Source organism: Ammospiza nelsoni, chromosome 12 (genome assembly GCF_027579445.1).
Source record: "Ammospiza nelsoni isolate bAmmNel1 chromosome 12, bAmmNel1.pri, whole genome shotgun sequence".
NCBI classification, from domain to species: Eukaryota; Metazoa; Chordata; class Aves; order Passeriformes; family Passerellidae; genus Ammospiza; species Ammospiza nelsoni.
The window spans coordinates 9004962-9026920 of NC_080644.1; the positions used below are offsets into that span (position 1 = coordinate 9004962).

General features: G+C 50.1%; 2 protein-coding genes across 2 annotated transcripts in view; one reads left to right on the forward strand and one right to left on the reverse strand.

Moving 5' to 3' along the window:
• The first annotated feature begins 1727 nt into the window (after positions 1 to 1727).
• KCNK15 (potassium two pore domain channel subfamily K member 15) lies at positions 1728 to 7543 on the forward strand. The gene is made up of 2 exons (XM_059480923.1): positions 1728 to 2010; positions 5282 to 7543. Exons 1-2 carry the CDS (start codon positions 1728 to 1730, stop codon positions 6193 to 6195), a joined length of 1197 nt encoding a protein of 398 aa, XP_059336906.1. The 3' UTR covers positions 6196 to 7543.
• A 1854-nt stretch (positions 7544 to 9397) lies between these two features.
• Positions 9398 to 21959, reverse strand: part of RIMS4 (regulating synaptic membrane exocytosis 4) — a 55605-nt gene continuing 43043 nt past the window's right edge. The window contains exons 3-6 of the mRNA XM_059480648.1: positions 20037 to 20149; positions 19311 to 19412; positions 18920 to 19059; positions 9398 to 17053 (exon numbers count right to left, since the gene is read on the reverse strand). Of these exons, the coding sequence (XP_059336631.1) occupies positions 16835 to 17053; positions 18920 to 19059; positions 19311 to 19412; positions 20037 to 20149 (574 nt within the window). The 3' untranslated portion in view covers positions 9398 to 16834. The remainder of the gene's footprint in view (positions 17054 to 18919; positions 19060 to 19310; positions 19413 to 20036; positions 20150 to 21959) is intronic.

Consider the following 21959-nt stretch of genomic DNA (forward strand, 5'->3'; position numbering starts at 1 on the left):
GAGGACAGGGATGGACGGGGCTCTAGGAGAGCACGGAGTCACCCCCTCCTTCAGGAGAGCACCCATTGCACCCAGAGCATTTTCAGCAGACACCCAGACATCTGTTTATCTTATTTTTAAACTCCTCAAGTGACAGGGTGCCACAATCTCCCCCACCAGTCTGTTCCAGTGTTTCACTGTCTTCATGGTTAAAAGTTTTTCTTATGTCCAGTTCAAACCTTGATTGGTACAACTAAATAGCAAAGCATCTTCTCCTCTCCAGAGAGAGAAGCAAGATGGATGAAGAGGGATGTAAGCCTTGTTGTTTTTTTCACTTGTGGGTTTTATTCCCAGCCAAAAGAAGAAGAGTTTATTTTCCTGAAAGAGATACTATCGCCTGCAACTCAACACAACTCAGAAGTATCTTTCTATTTTTAAAAGTGAAGTATAGGAGTTACATAAAATCTATGGTAACCAGGAATGAGAAACACGGTCTTCAATTTGTGGGCTCTGCCTCGTACCACAGCTAACTTCCCTGCTCCTTGGGGCTGACCTGAGCTGTCCACAGCACATCAGTGCAGAGAGGCTGAGCTCACTGCCCCCCACACAGCACGGGGTGGACAGGCCCCACATCCCCTGTGCCTGCAGCCTCTCACCAATGTGCCAAAGAAAGCAGCAGAAACACTGAATCTGTTTTTCTTCCTTTCTGCCCTCTTAATACAGCACTGGACACAGGAGGCCAGACTCTGCTCTGGTAACCAGCTGGGAAAAGGATGACACAGATAAAGCAGACAGATAACACAGACAAATAACACAGATAACACAGATAGATAACTCAGGTAACACAGATAGCTAACACAGATAACATAGATAACACAGATAGATAACATGCATAACACAGCTAACACAGTTAACACAGATAGATAACACAGATAGCACAGATAGATAATACAGATAACACAGATAGCACAGACAGATAACACAGATAGATTGCACAGGTAACACAAATGGATTACACAGGTAACACGTCAGTGTTTCTCAGCACCATGGGTGTGAAGCAGCCCAGAGCTGGGCAGAGCAGCAGGAACAAGGCCTGGCCATGCAGGGGTGATACCACAGGGATGATAGCACAGGAATGATAGCACAGGGATGACACCACAGGGTACTTGGCAACAGCCACACAGCCCCAACGCCCTTGCTTTCGGGAGGGCAAGCCGAGAGGGTGTAGGCACAAGAAACTCCTCCAGCCTGGGAGCATCTAGGGGCAGCTTCGGGGACGGGGATGTTACTGCTGTCACTGGCACGAGAATGAACCGTGGCCTCACTAGGACTCACCTGCAACCAGGCTCTGCCCGGGGCTGCCAGGCTGGGAGGGCTCGGGGCACACCAGAGCCAGCCTAGGTGTGCATGCGAACTGGAGCCCGCAGGAGCCGATGCGCGGGGCAGGCAGGAGCCAGTGCCGGGGCCGGGGAAGTCGGTGCCCGGGGCAGGCGGAGCCGGTGCCCGGGGCAGGCAGGAGGCGCTGCGCGGTGCCCGGGTTCGGTGCGCGGTGCGGGTCGAGCCGTGCGCGTTCGGTGCGCGGGGGGCGGTGCGGGGCTGCGCGGGCGGTGCGCGGTGCCCGGGCTCGGTGCGCGCTCGGTGCGCGGGGGGCGGTGCGCGGTGCGGGGCTGCGCGGGGGGCGGGCGGGGGGCGGCAGCGGCAGTGGGGCCATGCGGAGCCCGGGCTGAGCGCGGCGGCCGCCCCTCGCCATGAAGCGGCAGAACCTGCGCACGGCCGCGCTCATCCTCTGCATCTTCTCCTACCTGCTGGTGGGCGCCGCGGTCTTCGATGCGCTGGAGTCGGAGGCGGAGAGCGGCCGCAAGCGGCTGCTGGAGCAGAAGCGCGGGGAGCTGCGGAGGAAGTACCGCTTCTCCGCCGACGATTACCGGGAGCTGGAGCGGCTGGTGCTGCAGGCCGAGCCGCACCGCGCCGGCCGCCAGTGGAAGTTCGCCGGCTCCTTCTACTTCGCCATCACGGTCATCACCACCATCGGTGAGTGCGGGCAGCCCGGCCGGCGCGCCCGGCATCCCTGCATCCCTTCATCGCTGAACCTCTGCACCCCGTGTGCCTCCATCGCTGCCTCCCGTGTCCCTCCATCCCCACGCCCCTGCATCCCATGTCCCTCCATGTCCCCGTGCCCCATCCTTCTCCAGCCCCACGCCTCAGTACCCCGGGAGCTCCAGGGCAGGCTGGGGGGTGCCCGCTCGGCAGAGGCAGGTGTCACCCTTGCAAGGCTGGGACATCTCTGACCCTGTGGGACCCCAGTGCCCAGTGGTGGGCGAGGGGACCCATGGGCAGGCTGGGGCCACCCTGTGCTGGGGGTGCTGCTGTGGCTGGGGCTGAAGACACGACATTGTCCCAGGGAGGCAGCAGCCTGGGGAGCTCCTGCAGGAACCTTTGGAGCAGGAGCTGCCAAAGTTGGCAGCGGTGTGGGAGGGCAGAGGCAGGGGCCGTGTCTGTCCCCTGTGCTGGCTCTAGCCAGTGAGCTGCGTGAAGAGTTGGGCAAGAATCGTTGGCTTCTTTGCTGGCTCAGAACTCTGGGTGTTTGGCTGTGTGAGATCTGCTTCACGGAGCCAAGAGAGCCACGAGCCAGTGCCTGCTGCTCTGCCTGCACAGAACCCTGCAGAGACATGGGTGTCAGCCTGGAGGGGAGTGATTGAATCACATTAAACTCCTCTGTAGACCCACTTATCCATACTAGAGCCCAGTGCCTTGGTTTGTCCGCTTCAATTTTGCAAGAGGATGAAATTAAATTGAATGAGGGTTGCCTTAATTGAGGTGAGATTAGTCACAAGGGAGTTGAGCATTGTTTAATGAATCCACTTTGATTAATTCATGCACCCTTGGCATCCCGTGGGGGTAGACAGGGATCCTGTGCTCGTGTCACTGCCTGTGCTGGAATTTCAGCAGATGTGTTTTGGAGGCAGGAATCTGAGGCCAAATCCTGCCCTGGCACAGCCAGCAGCCTCCTCCTGCTCTTCAGGACAGGACTTCAGCCTTCCCAAAGGGCTTGGGATGGTTGAAATACCTCTGGTAGCTGGAAGCATCATCCCTCAGGACAAGGGTTGGTGGGATGAGCTGCACTGTGTTACCAGAGGACAAGAGGTGGAAGAGGGACAGGTATCTTGCCTGTGCTCCCATGGGGTATGGTGTGGGGTTTGTGCAGCTGGGAACACACATGGTCAGCAAACCACGGTGGGCTCAGGGCATGGCTCAGGTCAGACCCCAGCAGGAGGGGAAGATGAACAGCTTCAGCAAAATTCCCCATCATCACCTGACAGGTTATAGCTTCATTTACATGATTTTCCTGTTGGCTGTGACAAACAATGGCTGTGCTTATCACACACCCCCTATGATAAATAATTTCAGTCCAGGTGCCGTATTTCTCAACCACTGACATGTTAGATCTCTTTATATTGGGCTGTGCTCCAAATCTCAGTTTTAATGTTGTTGTATCTGTGTTTACTCTTTCTAATTCTCTTTGTCATTTCAAAACCATCAGTCAAACACTCCTTCAATGGTCTCTCAGGGTATAACAATTGTTTTTCCACTTACTGCTCTTGTGGATCATTATCTTTACATCCTCATTGCTGTCATTGTATTATCTTGTAGCCTGGGACCTGGTGATTGCACTCAGTTATTAAGCTTGGATCTGACTGGGAGGTTTTGCCACTGCAGTCTCCCGCCTGCTCTCTATTTCATGAAATGTGGTATGCAGGCATTAAATCCATCATTTTTTGTTGTGTGAATTTGTGAACAGAGAGAGCAATTAGAAGCTGGTCCCTTGCTGCCTGCTGGCACTTGTGAGCACAGCATGGTGAAGGACAATGCTGTCCTCAGCCCCTCAGCCCTGTCCCATGCAGGAGTTTCCTGGAGCAGGAGGTGTGCTCAGGAGCCCAGGATAACATGGTTATCCTCCTCTGGTCCTTCCATCAGTGGGTGCAACACCTTCCCCAAGTATCCTGGAAATCCCACAGGCAGCAAGGACTGAGGTGAAGCCAAGTCACCACTTAAGACAGTAACAAGAGGGTGTTTTCCCCCATGTTCCACATGCAAAAGTCACACACATTCCTGCAGAAAGTGAAAATACAAATAGCTGTTTGTGGCAGGCCTGGCAGTAGTGCAGGAAGGAGCTGGCACTGTTCTGCAGGCACTTTCAGAAGGGAAGTTTCACCCTGGTAGTTTCTTGTAGAAGCAACTCAAAAGAAAGGCTCAGATGCCTTTGGATGCCTTTGGATGCTGTTACTCCCCACACCACGTGACTCCCTTGCTCTGATTTTGTTACTCATTCTGAGGTCAGGGGCCACCAATTTCTGCTAAGCTGCTGTAATTGAGGTGGGCACGGAATCACTGGAGCCTGGAACATGCAGTGAATACCTCAGTGTGCCTCACAGTGTAATTGTGTGTGTCCTTGAGTCACAGCTCTGAAACTTGGGCCAAGGTGGAGAAATTAAATCTCAGAAGGCGTTCAAGGAGAACCTTTGTCCCCAGGAAAAGGGCTGACAGGGCTGTAGTAGCATAAATGCTCCCTACCCTGCATCTAAACCAGCACAGCCCCTCCTCCCCAACAGGCCAGTGGTGCTTTAGGTCTGAGTTTTAGTCACACTGGAGTAAATCTGGAATGGGTCTGCAGAAGTCCTTCCAGACTTAGCTGCTCCTGTGGGGACTGTCCCTATAGCACAGGGGGGCAGGGTTGCACACAGCAAGTGCTCATAGAGATGAGACTCAAATGTTTGTGACACTGGATGGCTTGGGAGGAGGAGGAGGAGGTGACAGGGGAGGTGGCAATGCCCCTGCAAGGGCAGCTGTGGATGGTCCTGGCTGGGTGTGTTTCTCTCCACAGGGTAATCTGGCGCTGTTGGTCTCAGCATCTTGCACAGCCTCTGTTCCCCCTTGCTGTGGGGTTCAGGTTACCCTGCACACCTGGCACAGCATCCTGGTCTCTGAATTATTCATGAGCTGCAGGAGGCTTGCAGACCCCAGTCCAGCTCTAGGCCTTCTCTTGGCCTCTGTGACACTGGGGGCTATCAGGAGGGTACCTTCTCTCTTTAGGGGTCAAATGAGGTTCTGCCTACACGAATGTGCCATCATCCCAAAGGATGGGCATCCACGGCCCCATTAGCATTGCCTACAGATCTGTTATTGAGTTCCATTCTTCCCCCAGTTCCATTTTTCTACTGCTCCTCTTGTTCACAGGGCAGCCTTGCTGGAAACCCCAGTGAGGGTCTGATGCCACCTTTCCTCTTCCCTGTGTCCTTGACAGGTTATGGACACGCTGCTCCAGGCACAGATGCTGGCAAAGTCTTCTGCATGTTCTACGCCATCCTGGGCATCCCCCTGACGCTGGTCATGTTCCAGAGCCTGGGGGAGCGCATGAACACCGTCGTGAGGCTGCTGCTCAAGAAGATCAAGAAGTGTTTGGGTATGAGGACAACCCATGTGTCCATGGAGAACATGGTCCTGGTGGGCTTTCTGTCCTGCATGGGCACCCTGTGCATCGGCGCCGCAGCCTTCTCTTATTTCGAGGGCTGGACTTTCTTCCACGCCTACTACTACTGCTTCATCACCTTGACCACTATTGGCTTTGGAGACTTTGTGGCTCTGCAGAAGAACGAGGCTTTGCAGAAGAAGCCCCCGTACGTGGCTTTCAGCTTCATGTACATCCTGGTGGGCCTGACGGTCATCGGCGCCTTCCTCAACCTGGTGGTGCTGCGCTTCCTCACCATGAACTCGGAGGACGAGCGGCGCGACGCCGAGGAGCGAGCCTCGCTCAGGAGAGCCCGCAACAACATCCACCTCAAGCCCAAAGAGGACAGCCGCAGCAGCAACGCCATTTTTCTCCCCGCAGAGGACAGGACGAGCCAGATGAACCTGATACCGCTGGTGCAGGAGGAGGCCGAGAGGCAGCGGCGGCAGTCGGCCGTGTCTGCGGCCGAGGTGCCGTCCTTCTGCACCTGCCTGTGCTACAGGCCCCAGGTGTGCGGCAGCCCGGCGCCCTCCCACCCCGAGACCCTGAGCTGCCACACCAACCCCGTGTACTACAACTCCATTTCCTACAAAATCGACGAGGTGTCCCTGAGCACGCGGGGACAGACCGGCTCTTCCCCGGGGAGCACTTTGTCCTCCAGCAGCCCCCGCTGCCGGCAGCACCCCCGGCTGCGGAGGAGATCCATCTAGGAGCGTGTGCTGAGCCACACTCAGTGCTCCAGTCTTACCATGCTGATAAATTAAGAACAGAGATGTCAGGTTCTTCTTACTCATTTCTTCTGTTCCTCTCCCTCCCCCCAGCAGGAGCCTCTAAATCCTGTTGGGAAATAATGATTCCTTTTTTGCAGGCACTGAGTGACATTGTTAGTTTTTCTTTGTTTTTTTCCTCCCAAGTAGGGAGGAAAACATTTGGGACTGGCAAGAGCCCCCCCCTCACACCCCAATGTGAATTCCCCCCCCTCCCACCCCAGTGAGCTGCGGCTTTGCTGTCCCACCTCCCTGCTCCCCAAAGGCTGCATTGCTGCCCTCCCACCCTGCTGAGCCTTGGCTGTGCCTGCTGCCACATGACTCTTGCTCCATGGGCTGGGTTGCATTTGCTGACAGTGTCAAAAGCAAAGTGCGTGTGACCAAGCCTTGTGAGGCTGGGGAGTACCAAATTGTCCCCTGGCTCCTGGTGCAGGTAAGTCAGTGGCACAGAGTAGGATTGCAGCTGGTGGGTGGGCAGGAGGGAATGGGCTGCAGTCCTGAAGCTCAGCACATGGGGACAGCTTCATGGAGGAACTTCACCTCCTGTGAGCAGCCCTTTGGGTCTGAGCTCAGGTTTGTGGCTGGCTCAGTGCTTTTGGAAGCTGGAGGCCCATGCACTCACCCACTTGCCCACCAGCACACCTTGTCTCTTACACCTCCCCACCATGGCTAGATCCTCCTGGCTGAAATGGCTGGAGGGACAGTGTGCCCCATTCCCAGGGGAAGCGGAACTCCTCCAGTCCAGCCCAGCCCAGCCCCAGCTCCCCTCCATGCTGAGCCCAGACTGTACTGAGGGCAGCCCCAAGGAGAGCCTCCTGAACTACAGTCACCTGCTAACAGCTTGGTCCTAAGCAGATTTTTTTTTTTCTTAGCTAAACTCATCCCTTCATTCCTTCCCCACCTTTCCTCCAGCTGGCAGCCCAGCAGCTGTGCTGGCTCCTCACCTCCTCCCAGTCCCTGTGAGCCCGTGGGTTTGTGCTTGCTGCTGCTGGGGTTATCTGAGGTGGGGGTGTCCCATCTCCTCGTTCATCCCCATGTGGGATGTGGTACCTGCACAGCCACACCTGGGCAGCTCTTTCCAGCTGGTGACCCCAGCGTGGCCTTTGTCCATCCTGTCTCATCTGCATGAAAGCAGGGCTCTGACAGTGGTAGGAGCTCTATTGATTTTTTTTTTTTCCTCCAATAATAGACATTTAAACTCTCAGTTCTATTTAAAATACCCTCTGAGGGGGTTTTTGTGGAGAAATAGCCCCTTTTCCTGGTGGGGAAAGCATGCAGAGTTGCCAGCATTGCAAAGGTCTCAGGGCAGGCTTTGCTCTCTTCTCCTTTTGTTCTGGGTGGCAGCTTAATAAAAGGTGAATCCATCATGTGGTGCTTGATTATTTGTCACAAGGACGAGCAAAGGGATGTGTCCAAGCCCCAAACCCCAAATCCCTGTGGGCACTCAGGCAGAGAGCAGGATGCAGGTGCTGCTGGGCTGCCACCAGGGGCTGGTCTGTGACACTTTCACCTGGGTATTCCCCAGGCCCTTTGGGTGGGTGCCATTCCAGGGGCTGCAAGGTCCAACCACTGCCTCATTTGCAGCAGTGAGCCCAGACCTGCCCCAGCTGGGGGAGCCTTGGATTAAAGGGAAAGGGGGAGGAGGGGGGAACAAAGCAGGCTGTGAGTGTGGAAAACAGGCTTAAAAATGAGGCTTTCATTGGCTTCAGTGTGTCACTTCACATTGATCCCACCAGCTCAGCCCTTTTGTTGCCACGTCCCATCTCCCCCATCCTCCCCACATATTTCAGCCCAAGGTTTTGCTGTTGCTGTGCTGCCCTTTGCCATCAGAGCTGAGCAGATGGAAATCCCTCCCTCTTTCCACGCTGAGCCTTGTACATCCTCCCAGTGGCCACCTCTCACCCTCACCCACAGCTATGGAAAGAAGCAGGTTCTTGATTCCTGCTCAAGTCACCTGTGTGGTATTGCCTTGGTGAGATCCACCTCTGGTGGAGCTGAAGCAGGAGAAAACCTGACCCCAGAGGCTGAGCCAGCCTTGCACTCTCCCTCTGGATCCAGCAGGGCACTGCCCAAGCTCAGTGGCTCTGTGGTTGTGTCCCAAAGCCCACGATGCAGCCAAGCAGAGGCAGCAGGGCTGGCGGTATGACCTCCAAAGCCTGGAGGGCAGTGCTGGTGGTGAGGTGACAGCAGCTGCCTGTAGCTGCTGCTCCCATGTGGCCTGAGCTTCCAGGCAGCACTGCTTGGCTGCTCAGTGACAGCCTGAGCCCCATCCTGCTTGGGAAGCTGGGGGTGGTCTGAGGGTGGGAGATGCTGGGCTGCCCCTTGACACTCTGGAGAAACCCTCCTCCTCCTCCTCCTCTTCCTCCTCCCCTTCCATCACTGCTCCCCCAGGGACTGTAGCTGGGGCAGGCCCCTTGGTCTCACCCTGGTGACCAGCAGAGGGATTTGGAGGCATGACAAACACCTTTTAAGAAATCCTTAGTGAACTATGGCTTTGTGATTCCTCATTCCCACAGGACAAGGACTTGCAGTAGCTGTCCAGAGAACGGTGCCTATTGTCAGCACCACCACCTCCTCCACAGACCCCTCTAGCAGCATCCCCCAGACATTTCCCACCCAAGGGCTCACAGCTCCAGGTCATCCAGGCACAGCTGCACACCCAGTAACATCTGAGGGTCCTTCCCTGGGGTCCCCAGGCTCCCCTGCACCCACCCTGGATGCTCCCAACAGCCTGGGCCAGGGGTGGCTTTTTTCTGCCAGTAGAGTCTTCACCTCCAGGGTTTCAAAATCACCCTGGAGTGGCCAGGGCTGACCATGAAGGGTCATGAAAAGAAAACAGCAGGAGCTTTAGACTGGGGTGGTGAGCAGAGCACAAATGGGAGCAAGCTTAGCTCTGTGCCTGGAGATGTCCGTGGCCAAATTACATCCAGAAGTGGCTCAGGGAAATGCAGGTTTGAAGCAGGGGCTGATTGAGGGAGCCAGGGTGACAGCTCTTCCACAGAGCACTGGACACACCAGGCTGAGCTGCTCTCATTCCCTACAGGCACAAGGAGAAGGAAGGGTCCAGCTGAAATCCCAGGTTGAAGATAACGGTGGTGACAACAGAGAGGGCAGACACACTCCAAAGAAAACCTCCAACACACCATAGGAAAAAAAAAGGTTTTATTATCACCATTATCAACGTTTTCATTAGCTTAACACTGAATTGTAAATCACTTATTCATTACATATTGTCTGAATAAAACCTACAGACAGGAAAAAAGTATAGCAGAATCCTCTCCTGACTACAGACGAGTGGCCAGTGTCCCACCTTCCACCCAAGGCAGCCCAGGCACCTCCAAGCCACCTGGGCTAGCAGGCTGCCAGCTCCATTGCCTGTGCTCCCTCTGGCTCCACAGAGATTACACCCCACCAAATGATGTTAAAAACCTCCAGAAAGTTTTGGAGAGGGTTGTAGAGGCCAAAAAGAGCAGATCTCAGCTGCCCCCACTCCTAGGGAAAAGGAAGAGGAGTGTTGCAGTGTGCCTGCAAAGTCACTGGGTTTTGTGGAGGAGTAATGAAGTAAAAAGGTTGAACCTGTGAAAGCAGATTTCCCTGCAGCGGCCAGGCCCTGGCAGTGGGGCAGGGACAGGGATGGGCAGGGGATGGCTGATCCATCCCTGAGCAGAGGCCAGCTCTGCCACACCGTGGGGGATGGATGTGTCAGTGCAGGGATGTGTGGGCAGCCTCAGCCCCCTCGGGCTGGAATAAGGCCTCGAGTCCAGAGGGCAGTGGGGACCCATGGAGGGAGCAGAGGGTGCTGGGGAAAGCAAAGGGAAGGCAGAGGAAAGCTCACTGGGAGCTCCCTTCTCCCAGCCCAGAGGCAGCTCCCTGTCCTCTCCTGGCTGTCAGGCATGGCACACCCTGCCTGCCTGGGCTGCCCAGCCCTGCAGAGGAGCCCTGGCTCCTTCCAAGGATGGGAAAGGGAGCAGTTTGAATACATTGGCAGGACATGGGCATCCCTGGTGGGTGGCAGGCCATGGCAGTGCTGCGTGAGGGGTCTCAGGGAGGCACTGCATCCCCAGAATGCCCTTTCACCAGGCAAGGAGCAGGAGGAAGACAATCCCAGTGTGGTGAGGCTAGGGGAACATGCCTTAAGATTCACCCTCCAAACCTCACTTTCCCTGGCTCCAAAGCTAAAACCAGCTCCAGGTCAAGAGGATGGAATCACCAAAGAAGAGACCAGCGTGCAAGCACTGGATCAGAAGCAACACCTCAAAGAAAAAAACTGCTGAAGGATTTGAAGCTCCAGGCAGGCATTTAGTGAGACCTGGAGTCCCCATGGGCAGATATCCTAACATTTGGTGCCCAAGCAACCACACAAACCAGCTCCTGCAGAGCTTGTGGGATGGCTTCAGCAAGGTGTGCCTCAGTCATTCTCTTGGTTGGTTCTGCTGCCACCATGGCTCAGTGAGTGGAGCTCACAGGTGCCTGGGCTCAGTGTGTGCCCACACAGCCTCTCTGCCAGACACAGCCCTTCCCTGCCCCTGCACAGGGGGCTCAGCCCGTGTAACACACCCAGAGTAAATGCCAAGGCTGTCCATGGACCTTGCCAAGCTGGACTGCTTTGGTTGCCATTTTAGCCACTGGAAAGTCACAAAGGGAAAGTCCTGGGGTCACTGCCTCTGTTTGCTGGTGCTCTGGAAAGGGCTGGTGCAAGGTCCTTCTGTTTCAGCCACTAAAGTGCAAAGAACCAAATGCTACAAAGAAACTCCCCAGTTCCTCTCCTCCACCAGGATAAAAGCAGCTACCACGGGCAAGGGAGGGCAGAGGGTGCCCGTACTGTGGGAAGAGTGGAGGTTCCCCAGGGTGAGTGTGATGCTGCTGTCCTGGGTGAGCAGCTGGGGATGGATCTGAGGCTGCCTGGTGGTGACTGGGACGTGGCCTCTGAGCAGAGGAGTCTGGCAGTGAGAGCTGAAGCCACATTCTGAGAACACCTAATCACTTGCAAACTCCCTGTGGAATCACCGTGTTCACAGACACACACCCTGGCAGGTGTGCACTGGGGTAAACACAAAAAACCTTTCACTGATCATCCTCTTTTCACTGATCATTCTCATTTCCAAATGCTTGCCTCAAATCTGGCAGCTGCAATTTCATTCTAGATGCTCCCTCCAGGTGACAATAGGCCCTGGACTCCTCCACTGATGGCACTTTGCATTCACACACATCTCTCTCTGTCTCTTTTCAAAGCATTTCACAAAAAACAGGAACTCTTCCAGCATTCCTTGGGGCTCCCAGCACCACTGGGACCTGCTGCCTGCACAGCCAGCAGCCTGGCAATCTTGAGAACAACATGGACACTTGTCCCTGGGAAATGCTGGGAGGAATCCACAGGCAATGGACTGGGATGCTGTTTTGAAGCTCTTTTATTCTATCACTGCATCAATGATGGAACTGACTTAAAATTCAGTATACTTTAAAAAAATCAGAGAGCCCAGCACTAGCAAATTTCTGAAGCAAGGCACAGAGCAGCCTGTGCCTGTTTTACACCTTGGTCCCCCCTGATCCCCTGCAAAGGTGCAACCTCTCTGCCTTGGGTGGAATTTTCTAACAAAATGGACAAATACCACCTATGAAATGGACAAAATAACCCACAGAGCCTTCAAAGAAGAGCAGCCCAACCTGCTGCTCTGAAAAAAACCCTCCCTTTAGCCTGCCCCAGGTATCTTGAGGAAAATTAGGCAGCTGTCAGGCAGAACTCAAGTGGCCCCAGAGTGCAAAGGCTTTTTTGCTTTATCAGGGCTACAATGGCAGTGGGATCCATTCTCGTCAAGTTACAAATACTAGATAGCCTAAGAAAAACAGGAGATTGAAACAGTCATGAAGTTTATACTGAAACTATTTTTTACCTCTGTAGTATGAAGTCACCTACAGCTGTTTCTTTCTTCACCTAAGAGAGATCTCATGTTGATGGGCACAGACACTCACAGAGAATCTATAGAATGAATATATCTCACAGGGCAACAGCCTGGTCTTTGTTTTTTTACAATCAAAGTTAATATGGATCTTTTTCAAAAGTGATGTTGTTCAGATTGAAGACAATTATAAACTGTATCAACAATATGTACTACAGCCTGCAAGTCACAATCTGTGCACACCCAATGGAATATATTATTGCTTGGTAGCCTATTAGACTTTGTTTATAAAAAGATTTTTATACAGAGTACAGGATTATGACAAAACTAGCTAAGTAGTTCTCATCTTGAAAATACAACATCTATTCTTTCAACAAAGTAGCTGAGAGTTAATGAACAATAACAAATATTTACTAATAATTTTATGGCCAGTTTGAACAGAATTTCTTATAGGACTCTTTTCTGGTGTTTATTTACATATGCCTCTTTTCTTTTGGAAAAAAGTTGATAAAATATAACAAGGAACATAGAAATCAAAAGAATGAGTAAACTTCATACCAAGAACATCAAACAGTTTTGAAAACACTAAATTATGTTACCTGTTAAAAAACATACATATCATTTTGTCTTTAAAGAAAAATATTTTTCCTGTTTTAAAATATTACCAACAGCATGTAATAAACTAACTTAAAATGAGTCTCATAAAAAAGTTGTCTTGCTGTCTAAACATTACTAAACATGCCTAGGTTGAGATTCTGTTAACTGCCTCAACATCTTAAAAACAGCTCCTTTACAGGAACTTGTGATATTCATACTCCAGAAGACCTGCAAATTTAGAACAGTACAATGATAAAGGATCTGGTAGCTAGGAACAATAAATATATATTTTCACTCAAAGCAGATAATTCTGCAGTGTCCTTTGAAACAATCCATGGCCAAGAAATGCTGGCCCTGACCCTGCCCACAGTGCCTGCAGTGCAAAGGGATGCTCCAGCAGCCCCAGCTGCAGGATGAGGATCCATGGATGGAATTGCAGAGTGAGGACCTTGGCCATCCCAGCTGTGTTGGGGCAAAGGGAAAGAAACACCAGGAGACTGGGAAAATATCACATTTTCTTTTCCTGAACAAACCAGGACCATGGTCATGGCTGCTTTTTGCTCAGAGCACAAAGAGGACAAAGCCACATGCAAGGCTGCTCTCCCTGTGTGCAGGGGATTCCCACTGGGGAGAGATCATTCTGCTCTCAGCATCAAGATTTCTTTGTTTTCCATAATGCAGGTAACATTCAGGGATTGGCTCTCCATGGGTTTTTTGACCAGCAATGCTCCCATTACCTTTACAATGTAGCAGTTCATGCACAAGGAACAGAGAATCACCCCTGAGTTGGGCAGGTATTTATCCCTCCTCAGTCTCATCCCTCATAATCACTCACCAACCAAAACTACTGTGACACCTTTTTGTTCTTTTATTTAAGTCTCCTGCTCTCCCTCTCTCCCTCCCTGGCTGTAACCAACAGCAAAACTCAGGCACAGGAAAGGACTCAGCCAGGGATTGCAAAGGGGACAAAAATTCAGTTTTCAGCTGCTCATCACTATGGCAAAACACTGCTTTATGCACGACCACACTGGTTATCCCAACTCTCACACCACATCACCTTAGACAGAAACTGGGCAGCCAAATTTTTTTGGGTAAAATTGGGTTAGGCTTTATAAACATAGGCTATTCCAAGCCTGAGACTTGTCTTGGATACTACACTGGGAGTCTTCAATCAATGGGCAACTTGCAGAGTTCTTTTTTAACTCCAATGCCCCATGGCCAGTGCAGGAATTGTGTATGGGTGAAGCAAGAATTTAACTGCAGGGTACCATGGAACTCCCCCAGCCTCACTGTGTGTCCTGTGGGCTCTTGCAGAAGTGCTCCTGTGAGTCTGCTTTGTGAAGGAAGCACTTGCCAGTCCATGTGACTGTGCTGTGCTTGGCAGCCAGGGATTGCAGGGTTCACTTACTGGGGAGAAACAGGACTTGGAGAGAGTCAAACAAAAGCACTGGACCACAATCAACCACGTCAAAAATGCAGAAGAAAATCGCATGGAGCAGACTGTGAAACTGCCTCCAAATGGCAGAATTGGAGATGTTAACAAAAATAACACAACTAGAACCATAACTTCTTTATTTCACCCTGACAGTGACCCTTCAGCGTGATTAAAACCAGACGGAAGATAGTCCTCGGTGTAAGGAGTCCTGTGGTAACTAAATTGATCATCACTGAGCCTGCAGAGCTTTCAGAGGGGCAGAAAACAGAGACAAGCTGCATCTGCCAGGCACACAGAACTGAGCTTTTCGACAGACAGTCGTTAAACAAAGTTTTCTGGGGAAATATTTTTGGCATTTATAGTCTCCTACTCCCCATTAGAAACTGCAAAAATGCTGCATTCGTCTTACTGGGCACAGGAAACTCAGGATTAACTTAGCTCTTACTGGTATATAATGTCCAAACTCAGTACCAATACAAAGCTTTTGGCATAACTTAAGACAGAAGTCCTGTTGCCAGGTCTGGTGTGTACCTGGAGCTCCCCACAGTCCTTTTAAAGTCATAGTTATTAAAAGATCCAGTGCTACAAACCACTAAATCTACCTAATCTATTCTAGTTCATACACATATTGTACAATATTGCCTAGTACTCACTACATACCAAGAGGAAAAGATGCTGACTTGAATTACAGTAAATGTGCTTCTTTTTTAAAAATAAAAATAAAAGAGAGAGTGCCACAACATAGTTTGACCAGCATGCAACAAACTTTCTTCAGCTAATATATAGAAATTGTCTAATACATTAGAAAAAATAATTAGTGAGAGGCCAGAGACATATCTGATCAAGGAAATTAAGAGATTTATCTGAAATGTTGAGGCTTTTGCCACTGAAGACTCAAAAAATTAGTCATTCTATGTCCCTTGTCCTCCTTCCCTCTCCTTTATATTCTATATTTTTTTACAGATTATTGTAAGGCCTATATAATTTTTGCATCTATCCTGTAATTTATCTCAAAATAATTTAAAATGCCATAGACAAGCTAGGACCAAAAGCAACTGCTTTTACCATCCACTCAACACTCATGCTTTTACTCTAAAAAAGCTGAGGTCCACATGCAGAAATAAATGCTCTATGACAGGCCAAGAATCTGCTCATTCCTACATGGGACACGGGACCTTCACTTTTAAACCACAAAGCAAAACATCTCTAAAAGTTTATTCTGGGACAGCAGTCATCAAATCCTCATTCAGGAACTAAGACAAAACCTAGCCAAAACAGAGCTATCAACAGAAAATCTTTGGAGATTCTCTGTGATTCTGGATAATTTAAGCGTCTGAAGGATCCAGAGCACTTCCTCCAGCACATGGCTCTGCTGGCAGCAGCTGCCACAGCTCAGCAAATGTGCTTTACTCATTTCATGAACAGAACACACGTGCTGTGACCACTGTGCCGTCACATTCCTCACTCTCCTCATTCCTCTCTGTACTTTGGGGATCACGTCTCCTCCTGCAGGACAATTGTCGACGCCTGTGTAGTGCCAGGACTGCCTAAAGCTCCCCTCTCTCCACAGGGAAGGTTGTGGGCTCTCCAGCACCTTTTTCTCAGATGGCAAACTGAGATTCTGTTCTTGTGCACCCCCAGCACCCCCCATTTCCTCTCCCATGGCAGAATAAAACAAACAGTCCTGTTTCAGGTCTGGGAAGGAAGGGCAGCATCTCCAGCAGATATGTACCAGTACCAAGGAGATGAAGGAAAAAGGCAGGAGATAGAAGACATCATGACTGAAAGATGCACAGCAACAAGTAAGGGAGTCAGCAAACTGCAGAATGTCTTATCTGACAATACAAAACACCTCAAGCTGCAAGTGTGATGTTCAGCTCCCACTTCTAGTGTTTTGGGGTTTTTTTCTGAGCAAAATTGTGGTTAATTAGCCTGCTAAACTTGAACTCTGTTTAAACTGTCTGCTCTAAGTGGGTGCTACTTGTTCTCCCACCAAGTATGCTTCATCAGCAGTGTTAGACACGTAATGCAGTAAAGACACTTGCTGGTAATTTGGCACAGTTTGAAAACACAGCAACGACAGTGTTACAGCTAACATGACTCAGTGACAGGGAACTGATTCTAAAGAAAGAGTTGCAGGTTTTTTTCTTCTTCTTCCTCTCAGAAAGAAAGACATTATAAAAAGACCTAACGCTTCCTCTTAAACTTTCCGTTCCTGCTCTTTTTTAGGCCAGATGATGACCTCAAAATTTTTCAGGTACTTTCTTGTGAAAGAATTCATATTAGAAATTTCTAACACGCACAGCTAAGAGAAATCAATTCCTTACTCCCCCCAAATTCTTTCGAATGCTGCAACTTTTCCAGGGTTAATATTGATCTGAAACAAGGGTCCAAGAATGACAGCGAGAGAAGTGAAACAAGAGGTGTATGTCTAATTTGACAACTAGGACTCATGCCCCATGGCACCTCCTCCTCGGATGGAGAGGGCACAGTGCCCTCCCCCTCGTCTTCTGTCTAAGGTCACTGGGTTATCCTCCTCTTCCAGCTCCACAAGAACTGATTGAACATGCATTGCGCTTGAGGTCAGAGTTCCAGCAAACAAAACCTTGACAGCATGTTTAAAAAACAAAAGCAGTTCCCCCTTCCTTACTCACTAAGACCTGTCACAGCAGGGTCCCACTGTGCTCTCCAGGGAAAGCTGGGAGGACTGGCGCAGGAGCGGGCCTGTGGTGGGATCTACCATCGAGGAGGTTGGGAAGAGCTTGTACCAGCCGATTGCTAAAGTTGACAAATCCAGTTCTTCCAGGAGAACCCTGGCCACTCCCATGAAGTGCTTGCGCTCCATGCGTCCATAGTTTCCCCAGACTATCACCTTAGGGACAAGAAGGGGGAGCACAGTTAATCCTCCAACTTTCACACTTCCTTGGGAAGCACAAGTCTGACCAATCCTTCGACTCATCCAACTTTCTGGAGTTTTGCTACAGCCTGAGATGACCAGAAATATTTACTCTACCAACAGGCAACGTAAAGCTCTGCCTGATGATACTACTTTTTTATTTTAAGCATGTTTACAAATCCTAATGTTATTGGATTTTTTTTCTCCCATGGAGCAGAGGTGAATGTGAATGTGGATAAGACACCATTCTGCTGGGCAGGGGGCAGCACCTGCACGAAGTCTCCTCAGGGCTGCAGTCCAACACCTGCAGGTAAAATCTGGTCCTGCCATATAACAGGCCTTGGACACCAAAAAGTGGCCTGGAGGATAAGGGGAGGAGGAGCTCCTGATCTGGAAAAATAAACCAGCAAAAAAAAAGGTGGGCAACAACTTGGGCCAAAAGCCAACAGTTTGAGGAGAAGAGCATGTTTTAACTTCTGCACACAGAGCTTGTGCCATGGGGCAGATGGAGATGAGGCATGGCCACTCACCTGGAGAAGGGCAGGAGCTAGGGACCCGACACGACACGAGGGGCACACGTGAGTGACATGCAGGGCAAGCAGGACAGACGGCCCAGAACGGCTCACAGACACAGGGGAAGGGCAATGACAGAGCTGGCAGAGGAGCAGGGAAAGCTGAGTCACACTTACGACACGATGGAGACCAGTGGGTGGAAGAACAAATGCAGTGAGGGTCATGGGCTTAGGCATGCTGGAGGTCTGGCCAGGTGGCCCTGTCGTGACAAAGGTGACGACTGACTGCAGAGTGAGTCCGTGCTCTGAGGAGGAGAGGATGAGTAGGATGGGTTATGATGACAATTAGTGATCTCTGGATAATCCTGACAGCTTCTTTCCCTAAGCTCCTTACAACCACAACACTGCAGTTTTCTGTAAAATGAGGTAGGAGAGACAATGAATGTCAATCAAAAACCAAAAGTTCACATCTCAGCAGGAGATGGAGCAAGGCACTGCACAAAGAGGGTTTGGTGACATGTCCATTAGCAAAAAAAGCCAAGCTCCTCAATTTATTCTTGGAATAAGTGCCTTTCCTGGCAGCAAGGCAGCAGGTAAGGAAACCCATGAAAGGCAAGAGCAGACCAAGCCAGGTCCCACTCCATTTCCCAGTCATAAAAGTGCAGTTTTGTTGCATCAGGGGAAAATGCTCCTAATCAAGGTAAATGAGGTAGAAGTTACTGAAGAAAAGGGTCCAGCAGGTTAGCTGGCAATTTAGACACCAGTGGAGGTAAAGAATAGAAACTCAAGGATTAATTACATTAGTATTACAAACAGATTTTAGCCAGGCTTTATTGGATGGAAATTATTTTTATAAGATTTAACAATGCAAATCACTCTTTGCTCTGGAAACATAGGTACAGAGTATATGAAAATATGAGTATGGCAGAAAACACATGGCAGTAACAAAAAAGGTATAAAAAGGTAAGATATGTAATTGGGTGATGGCAAAGCAGAGTGCCCTGAATGTGTATAAGCATAGAAGGCAACCCATGCTGCAAGATCATTTTAGCATCTTAACTGGGTGGGAAAAAAAGAATTAAAAAAATTAAAAATCAATAATTTCCTGGTAGGCAGTCATGGTACCTGGCAAGGTGTCAAATAATCATCAGCTTGAGTATGAAGAAAGAGGGATTCCTTTCCCTTTGTTAAGTTCATAATGAATGCATTTGGTTCAATGCAAACATTGGCTTTTTCTCATCTATGTTAATTAACCAGCATGACAGGACTCAGTACCTTCCATGAGAGGTGGAAGAGAGAGAGGGGCAGACCTGAGACTTGCTCATCTTACCTGTAATACTTTGCCCTGGGGACTCTCAGCAAACAGCAACACCTGATTGTACAAAGGGTCCAGTGACTTGCGAGCCACTTTTGTCTTCTTTTTCGCAATGCACACGCCATTCTCTAGCAGGTAAGCCTTGATGTAAGCAGCTGGAACAAAGAACATGGTCAAATATGAAGAAAATCTTCATGCTCACTTTAGAAAAGACAGTGTGGCATGTCTCAGGTGTTTCTAAAGAAGGCAGTTACAGAAGGGAAAAGATTTGCCCAAGCAGCCTCGTTTGCAGTACCACGCATATGCTGCTTAGTCCTGCCAAGTAAAAATTCAAATTTTCCCGGTTCACAAGCATTGTGGGAGGCTGGGGCTCAGGGAGGTGCTGTAGGAGATCAAAACATCCTACCTGGCAGTGTTTTGGAGCCGGGTTTTGGTGTCAGTCCTCGAGCCTGAATGATATCCACTTCAAGCTGTCCATTTCGCTCTTGCAAGCCAATTTCCACATCCCCTAAACCAAAATGTCAAAATACATAGAAGACTTTCAAAATAATACTCTTTGGGTTACAAAAATCTTTTAAAAACAGTCTTCATGTCCCTCCTGCACATGTATGTGCCTGATTTCCTCCTGTATTACTCTGGAGCAGCTCCACAGCGATTCCAGGCCACATTTTCTACAGCAAACTTCACTGGGAGCCCTCTAAAATGGCATTGGTGGCTCTGCCTCCTACTCTTTGTGGCAGCAAGCTTCTCATCTCTCCCAAATGGAAGAACCTAGGACTGCAAGCTGCTTTGGAAAATGCAATTATAGTGGACCATAACAAAATTCTTACAGAGCCTGATGGGCCTTAGAGAAAGAAAAACCCCACAAGTTGCATTTTCAGGATTTTAGCTGCATTTTACTCAGTCTGTGCCTTTCAGAGCTCAGGGAGAAAAGCATAAAGCTGCTGCTCTCCTCCTAATGCCACGTTTGCTGCAGTCAGCAAAACCTTTCAGCCAAGCTCACTCAATTTAACAGAGAAATGGAGCAGGACAGTGTTAGATCAGCAGATGCTGGACACATTATTAGGTGGCTTTGTAGGAGCTGTCTGCTCAAGGCTCAGTTAAAGCCACCCAACTCCTTTGTGTTCCTTACCCATCGAGGTGGTGGCCAAGGTCTGACGGCCAACAAACTGTGCAGGGCCCATGCTCCCCAGGAAGTCACTAAACTGCCCAGCAGATGCCAGATGGACTCCACTGAAATTCAAGCTGCAAGAGAAAATTATTTTGGCTAGTGGTTAATCTGCATTTTAAAGCAACTCAGTAACTAAAGAACCAGATTTATCTTCTAAATGAATGACGTCTATGGAGTCTTTTTTGAGCAAAAACTCGATGGTTTCCACACAGTTTAGTTAGATGGAATGCATTTAAAATCTCTTTCCTCATTCAAAAACCCCAATAAAGGCTGCAGTCACCAGCTGGTCAATATTTGTTTAGTTATAACTAATTGTCTCTAAGGAAAATCTCTGCTATCTCAGGCTCATATGTGGCTGTCACCTCTCCAGGTAACAGATTGCTAGAATAGCTTATAGGATGTCTCTTGGTAGCCATTCCTTCCCAATCCTCATTTCTGCAGAGGAAATAATCCATCTAGAGCAGCAGTTAAAAGTGAGATGAGCAGGGCAAGCATCAATCCCCTTGGGACTCAATTCCCCATCCATTTATCACACACACAGAGCAATACATCTCCTTTTTGATTAGACGGTCTCATTTCCTCCTGCTCAACACCAGAAGCATCCACCCTACCCACACTGTGGTCTTCATATCTGCTTCCACAACTGTAGCCACAAAGAGGATCTGAATACGGGTGGCAATAGGACAACATCCTCAAACACCAGCAGTGTCTCTGCCACAGCCACCACAGCAAAACAAAAGCTGTTGGGAGGACAGAGCCTCCAAAACTCATCTCTAGGCACTGAGGTTGGCCCATGGCAAGCTAAAGGTACTGGTCACTGCACTGGGATGTGCATGTAGCCACACAAAAGAGTCAAACTCTGTGGTACACTGATACAAATGAAGATTTACCCAGCTGTACCCTGATTTACGCAGCTGCTTTGGAGGTTGTAGAAGAACTTGCTGCAAATGGTAAGGAGGAGGCTTGAGGCCAGCATTTGACACCTACATTTGTCCCACAGGCATCTGCCAAGCCATGACACAGCTGCTGAGCCACGTCAGGAGCTGTGTGCTGGGATACCCACGCTGCCGTGCCGGGCGCTGCTCTCTGCCTGCTGCGTGCCAAAGCCAGGCACAATGACAAACCTCCTCCACTTCTCCAAACTTCCCTGAATGGGGGCAATTAGCCAGGGAGTGATGCAGCCCCCGTCCCCCAAATCCCTTTCTCACAATGAAGCTGTGAGGAGGCTGCAGGTTGGGTACAAGTGACGGCAGAGAGCAGCCCTGCCTGCGGGGTGGGCAGGCTCTCACACAGCTGAGTCAGCCACAAAGCCTTGCTGATGCCCCCCTGCTAGCCAGTTACATTTAAAAGACATTAAAAAGAAAAGGAATTCTTTTCCAACCCCATTCAAGCAGCAGTGTGTTAATTTCAGGTTGGGATTTCAGCTATTTGCAGACCTGCTCTCAGCCCCATGGGAGTATTTATTTATTCTGACAGGGAAGGAGGATGCCAGCACACACACCTCAGCAGCTCACCACTCGTGGGGACTGAAGAGGACATGTCACTAGCATGGGTTCATGGGGTGGCTTTGCTCCCTGTGACAGGGGCACTGCATTAAATGGCCCAACTTTTCCACAGAATACTGCACCTCCCCTCTACACTGACCTGGCTCTTTGAGAAACCTGGTTATTGCTGCTGGGCAGGCAGAGCTGCTGAGCCATCAGCATGGAAAAACCTGCCCTTGAGCTCTTCACGAATGTCACCTTTGTGCAAAGGGATGAGGGAGTCTCAGCATCCTGGGTGACAGGCTTGGGAGGGGCTCTGCTTGGGTGTATTTTCCTCTGTTCAGTGTTTCTTTCACTCTGCATCCACTGTTTGCACCAAACACTCCAGGTGATATTTTGA

Coding starts and splice junctions, on each gene's coding strand:
- KCNK15 (XM_059480923.1), top strand. CDS start 1,728: ATGAAGCGGCAGAACCTGCGCACGGCCGCGCTCATCCTCTGCATCTTC. Junction 2,011..5,281: donor CACGGTCATCACCACCATCG/GTGAGTGCGGGC, acceptor TGTCCTTGACAG/GTTATGGACACGCTGCTCCA.